Below are 7,055 nucleotides of genomic sequence, written 5' to 3'. Positions count from 1 at the left end.
AGGAAGGAGCTTGCGGTGACGAACGGCGAAGCGATTGTAGCTGCTGTGAAGGAGACTCTGAGATACGGTTTGTTCCTTGGAACCTTCGCCGGAACGTTTGTTTCCATGGACGAGCTTATTGGTGCTCTCGGAGGTCACCGTAGGCATGTTCTCTGTTTCTCTCTCTCTCTTTTCGTGTCTCTGCCAGAATGTAGATCCTGTTGAAAGTTCAGGAACTTTAACCTTAAACAGTTAAACCTTACTAAATTATAATGAATTTTGTAAATTTAACTTATTTTTCTTCTGGAATTCTCCGTTGCATGTATGTTCTATTAGTTTGAAGTTGTGGATTAGTGATATACATTGATTTTTGTCACAATTGAGATATAAGTGAGAGTTTTACTGTTTTACTATATATCAAGTGCAGTTAGCCTAAGAGTAGTTAGAGTTAGTCAGCATAATGGAAATTAGTTAAGTCAGTTTGTTGGTTAACTAACCCTAACTACTGTTTACTTAAGTTAATTCTACTTGATATATTGCAAAAGAGAGTGATTGTGATTGGTGTTGTTGTGCTTGTGTTTGTGCCTCTCTTGTGTTGTAGTTCAGGACAGCAAGGTGGAGAGCCTTCCTGGCAGGGGCTCTTGCTGGGCCATCCATGCTTCTGACTGGTTTGGAGACACAACACACGAGCTTGGCCATTTATATTCTCATGCGTGCTGCTGTGTTAGCGTCTCGGTGTGGGATCAAGAGCAAGCGGTTTGGGAGATATTGCAAGCCTCTCACCTGGAAGCATGGAGACATATTCCTCATGTGCCTATCCTCCTCCCAAATATTGTACGTAATGTTGTTGTTATGTACCCCTTTTCAGGATATATAATCTTTGCTGCTTTTTTTTTGTAGGAAAACATTGTTACCTTATACACATGTATACACATGGCCATGCATGTGCATGTTGCTTCTTATACTGTTCCTCTTATGCTCTCTGTTTTACTTAGTTATTTCGCCGTTCAAGTTCTGTGGCAGTGAGAGTGTAATTTCTGCTATGAGATTTAAAATTGAACGGTCTAAATACAAACATGATACATGATGAGACATTATTGGTCCATTTGTTCCATGTTGCTAACCCTAGTTAGTCAGGCAAAGCTTAGGTGGTGATCTTGATGTTGACAAATGATGTGTAATATCTGAAAACATTGTCTGCGTTTCACTTGACTTCATAATCTGAACCTCTTTAACTTTCAGCATGAAATTGAAATTGCAGTTGTAATATTCAGTTCATTATAAGCATGCGTCTAACCGTCTCTTTATATTGATTAAGTTAGCAACTGAGCATGATGTTTCGTGAGTATTAGAATCTGATGTGCACAAATATCATGATGAGTTGCCAAACCAGTTTTACTAAAGGTGTATTTATGAGTTTCATTATGGAGGGGTTGATGTTTGAAGGATATCCTTCCCTCCCCGCCCGGCCGCCCGCCCCCCCAAAAAAATGAAACTCAGAAAGTGGGCCAGTGGTGCCCAGTAGATTAGTTTTGTAGTAGTGCCTAAATGACTGGGGATACCCTAGTCATAGACCTAACAATATTCTGCAGTTATTTGTTTTATTTAATCTAAGGTTAACTGAAGCTATAGGGTCTTGCCTTTTCTGGATTATTAACAATTTATTTATCTGTATTTACTCATTTTTCCAGATGTGAAATGATGAATATCTTTAGTTTTCTGGTATGTTAAAAGATACAAAATAAATAGGAAGATAATAAGGAACGGAAATAACATTTCACTGATATATTTGGTGTCCATCTCAAGATTATTCCAGATAAACCTTTTTATTTACATCATGGAAAATGTTGCACTTATTGTGTAGTAGTAAAAAATATTTGGATACCTATCATTAAGTATGGCTGAATATTTTGATTTCAGGTCTGCTTATATATTAAAGCAAGAGAGTTTGCCCTCTTCATATAAGTCTTTCCTTAATAAACATGGTGGGAAGGATGCAGTTATCCTACAAGGTGTAAAGGAGATAGCCAGTGGCAAGCCTTTTACTAATTTGGAAGCAATAGAGAAATACTACAAGACCATTGGTGTTGATGTGAAATTAGATCCAAGTATGAAAGTCCCATGCTCGGTATGAAATAAAGATTGTTCTTCGTTTCCAGTCTTATTTTTATCTTTTGATCTAAGCAAGTGTAATTACAGTATAGGTATAGAAATTAAACAAAATTAAACATTTATCTGTGTTCAATATCGGATTTAAAACAATTTGATATAGTTGAGGCAATTATTTTACAGTAATCACCATATTGGTCCCTAACAATATTAAACAAATTAGTCTCTACTAAAATAAAATGACAAATTAATCCTGTCTTTTAAATTAAACAATTTAATCCCTCTACCATAGTAATATTAGGGACTAAACTTTGTCTAACATCTAAAAGATTAGGGAACAATTTGTCAATATTCTTTTCTTAGGGACTAATTTGTCCAAACCGAAAATTGTTATGAACCTATTTGAGGTACTGCGCATTATTTTACAATTGAATCATGAGAAATGTGACTGCTACGATGAATGCTATCTCATTTGATTTGAGATTACATGTAAACTCCAAACCCACCCATTCCCTTTAATCGATGTATAGACTCTAGTGGAAACATATAGGTTTCGTTTCTGTTCTATGCCCTAACATAGTTCCCATTTAAATTTAATCAGGGTTGTGGTATTTAATTTCCCATTATTTTACATCTTCTATTGGGTCCTATGGTTGTTTGAGTTTGTGATAATGGCTCGATGAATTTTATTAAACTGTGCAATTGTGATTTCAGTTTCAAACATTCATCAGAATTGGTTATATAAATTTTGTGACCCATGTATAATTTGTTATCATTGTTGCTTCTTTCAATGTTCAAAGTCAGTGATGTTTTGCAGATTGTACATGGGAATCAATCATGTGGAGAACATATCCTTTCTTTTCTTGTTGAAGCCTACAAGAGAGCATTACCTGTTTATCTTCCAGTTTATCTGATACCTGCCCTAATAGTTCACAGAAATGGACTTTTGAAAAGGTGATCAGATTAGAATAGCAATCAATCTTGCACATTACGTAACCTTTTGTGAGACCTTTATGAAATATATGTTTAATGAAATTTTAATTACTGTTTAAACTTTGATTCATGTTCTACTTTTACGGTGGCTTTCCAGTTTCCAAAGTGATTACAATAGTGCATTATCTGTGGCACAAAGGCTGGTTTTACTAAAAGGGCTTTGCTTGACATTAAGTCATTCTGTTTTGAGCCTTCTCAAATTTAGCACCATATGCAGCTTGTGCTTGGAGCCTTTTTATGACATTCAATATGAGAATATCCTGCTTATTCTTATTGGCCATTTTTAAATGCTTATGTGCAGGCCTAACACAATATTGGCCAAAGGTCTTCTTGGCACCGCAAGATCAAGCTTATTTTTATCTGTTTATTGCGCATCTGCCTGGTTAGTTTCATGAACTTCTGTGGACTATTCTTTATTTATTATGTTCTTAGTTGTCTTAAGTTTTGAATATGGTTTTTTTAAGTGAACATGGTCAAATTTAGGGGTGTTTACCCACTACCTGAACCAAATTGTAATAAACCGGTTTCAAATATATAAAACCAACCAAACCCAACCATTTATGAAAAATGATGTACCAATTAGAAATCCTTTTCTTCTCTCCCACTATCACTATATCCTTAGTCTCTTCCCCAACAACAGCCATCACACCACTCCATAATCCAATATCAAAGAATACAGGAAATTTTAAATACAAAAAAATTCTCAAATGCAAAATTAATCCATTGCCAATCAACTCAAAGGGTTCTATGGGCATGTAAGATCAGAGACAGTGGATATCTTCTGGGATGTTGAGGTTTGGAACTTGGAACTGTGATTGTTATCCCTCTCTCTTCCCCGTTTTTTTTTTTTTGAGAATCAATAAATGGGCATGGTGCCTCTGGAGTTGTAACAGCAATCCTGTGATGGCGGAGACTGTGACTGCGATTGTGGAGCTTGCTCCAACAGTTTCAATCACACTCCAGCGAAATCTCATGCCTCTGACCATTTCAGTTGTGCTCTGGTGACATCTCGTACCTATTGCTGTCATCACCAATGTAGTTCTCTTCTCTCTTATCCTCTCTGCCGTGTCCCTCAACTGTGCTGGATCTGCCTCTGCCACCACAGTCATCAGTTGTACCCGGTTGCATGCCACTGCATATCAGACATGGCCAGTTTAAGTTCACTACGGCAAAGCACTGAAGCAGAAGCATACATTCTTCTCACACGCACGCAGTGATCAAATGATACCATTGTGTTTGTTCATACATAACTCTTTATACTTTAATCTCTTTTGATGAGCTCGTTGAGTTTTCTTTGGTCTCCTTGTATCCCTAGCCACCGAACTATCTCATCTAATCTAATCTATTCCACTCTCTTGACTAGATGTTGTTCTGGCTTTCTACAAATATGTTAAAACTACCTAAGGCAAACTGTGAAGAAAGCAACAAAAAAAGGAAAAAGGTGATATACATGTCATTACATGAGATGACAGATCATAAGTGATTTGGGATAATGGTGTACAAGTGGTTTAAACTGGTTTTAATGGATTGGTTGACTTGATCCAATAAAAGCAATTATAGGTTTTATGTTTCTTCCCAAAATAATTCTGGTTTTACTGGATAGGTTCTGCTTAGATTAATGTTTGGATCCAGATATGATTGTCAAGAACATGCCTATTCACATTGCAATATGTTTGTATATTTTTGTCTGCGTTTAGTAGCCTTTTTCTTTTTCTTATTCTCATTCTTTTTATGTTCATCTCACTGAGAAATTCTCAGCATGAATATTTTAAAAAAAAAAAATGAGTGAATAATGATTATAAGATGGATGCCTTTGTTCTTCATCAGGATGTGGACGTGCTTTCTGTTCAGGATCTTCAAAAGATGTAATATTCCAATGGTGGCCATGGGAACAGTATGTTGCAACTAGCATAATTGTGTTAACGGTTTATGTACACTTCTATTTGTCATCCTGTTTGTTACAAAACTCAAACTTTGCATTCTTGTGCAGTTCCCAACTGGCCTTGCATTGGCTATTGAGAAGAAAAGCAGGCGAATAGAGATATCATTATACTGCTTTGCACGGGCCATCGAGAGTTTCTTCACATGCTTAGCAGATGCAGGATATCTCCCTCACTCAAGGAGAATCAAGAGAGCTGATGTAGTAGTTTTCAGCTTGTCAACAGCTATCATAATGCACTGCTATGCTGAGGAGAGGGATGTTTTCAGATCCAAATATCTTAATGTTCTTGACTGGGTATTTGGTGTGCCGCCTCCTCCATGTGAAACCCCGCGGTGCAACCCACAGGGCAAAGGGACAACAAATATGCCAGCACCAGCAGAGTATTCTTTACCCGGGAAAATTGCACTTGACTAAGTGGTACATTGGTGATGTTGCTTTCCCCAGGTGACAATTAGAGCCTGATTATTGTGTGGGAATTTCTTTGGTGAAGAGTGAACTTGGGTGAAGAGTTTTTAAAGAGAGTGCGCATTGCATGTGATACATTTTATTGTAGAACAAACCATCTTTAGTTTTTACCCAACTTCATTCTTCACCTTGGTATTACCTTTATTGTGTTGGGCAAGGGAACTACAATCATTACTTGAACGTGACTGCATACATGAAAAATACTTGTATGTTTCTTAAACACATTAATACGTTTTCCAAGAACATTTACAACTACTCATTCTTATTATCTATAAATTTGTAAGTTATACACAAAGAAAACTGAGTAGTTCTAAATGTTAAGAACATATGTGGGTGTTATGAACATGCAAGTATTTCTCGTAGTCTTGGAGTATCCAGTTAACTCAGGGATATCAGAAGATCGAAGGTCTCTTTTTAATATTTATTGCTGCATGGTATTTTGAAGCAGTGGCATACCAACTAACCTATTGATCACTCTAATGATATTATTCTCTGGTGACCATTATTAGCAGTGCCAAGAATTAACTCCTCAGCAATCTAATTCTGGATCAACCGCACATATCTTCTCTTTGTAACTTCAAAATCTTTGAAAGCTTTGCTTATTTGATTTGTTAATTTGATTTTACATATTTATTAATATATTGAAGTGGAAGTGATTCAAGAGTTTAGTTATTTTTACCCTTGTATCAGAAATATAGCCCTGACTGAGTCAACCTTCTCATGGGTAATTTATGCTTTCATCTCTTCGGTAGGGTTGTTAGAAAGATATAAAGATAGAGACCGTCAGACACGATGTATTTGATTGCAAACATAGATACAGACGACTTCTGTCTTTTAACAACTTTTTGTATTTTCAGACTCTTAGAAGGTGGAAACAGTGCTGGTTAAATGCGGGAATGAATTTGAGTAAATTACTAAAATGGTTTTTGTTCTCACTGTTAAGGGATCTGTCCGAAGTATAGCTTGTCGCAGAAGGAGAGATGTTGTTTTGTCTTCTCCATAGATGAGTTATACGCTAGACTCCAAAAAACATCAGACGGGGTGGGTATCTGCAAAGGGTACTTTAACGCTCAACTTAGTAATAATACAAAGAAGACAGTGAGAGTGACTTAAGTGAGTATTAGGTTTTGATATGTCTTTTACCTTGACTTAATGTTATCTTATATAGATTGAATAGAGACCAAGTATTTTGAATATACTCATTTAGCGAATGAGAAGTTATGGTTATGGTGAGAACCACAATGTGTTTACCGTGATATTCTTAGCATCTGTTTTTACTATTTTATTGAGTTGTTGGTAATGAAGTGTGATGAAGTCATCATGTCGTTGTGCTGAGTGTTATCATGCTCTGAGTTATTAGCTGAGTTATAACTTTTTTTTGCGGAGGTATAGGTTTCATTGGCCGAGTTATAGTTAATGGATCAAAACTTGTTCTCTGGGTAAAAGGTGGCAATTATTGAGTAATACCGAATGAGCCAAACTGTAACGGTCGAGTTATAGATATAACGACCGAATTATGTGTTGGTAATTTATGAGTCATAAAAATCCTAATGTTCTTTTGACCAAA

The 7,055-nt window shown here is 36.3% G+C and overlaps 1 protein-coding gene across 3 annotated transcripts; it reads left to right on the top strand.

Moving 5' to 3' along the window:
* LOC107630585 lies at window positions 1–7,055 on the top strand. 3 transcript variants are annotated; one of them, XR_002359427.1, is made up of 8 exons: window positions 1–143; window positions 586–813; window positions 1,900–2,107; window positions 2,906–3,042; window positions 3,383–3,463; window positions 4,909–4,975; window positions 5,072–5,488; window positions 6,678–7,055. XR_002359427.1 is itself a non-coding variant. In XM_021118974.1 (7 exons), exons 1-7 carry the CDS (start codon window positions 106–108, stop codon window positions 5,435–5,437), a joined length of 1,125 nt encoding a protein of 374 aa, XP_020974633.1. In that variant the 5' UTR covers window positions 3–105; the 3' UTR covers window positions 5,438–6,166. The 3 variants fall into 3 exon arrangements, 1 of the variants encoding a protein (XP_020974633.1); XR_002359426.1 differs by having other exon boundaries at window positions 14–143; window positions 581–813; XM_021118974.1 differs by lacking the exon at window positions 6,678–7,055 and having other exon boundaries at window positions 3–143; window positions 5,072–6,166.

Source organism: Arachis ipaensis, chromosome B03 (assembly GCF_000816755.2).
Source record: "Arachis ipaensis cultivar K30076 chromosome B03, Araip1.1, whole genome shotgun sequence".
NCBI lineage: Eukaryota > Viridiplantae > Streptophyta > Magnoliopsida > Fabales > Fabaceae > Arachis > Arachis ipaensis.
This window is presented reverse-complemented; position numbering and strand designations above follow the sequence as displayed.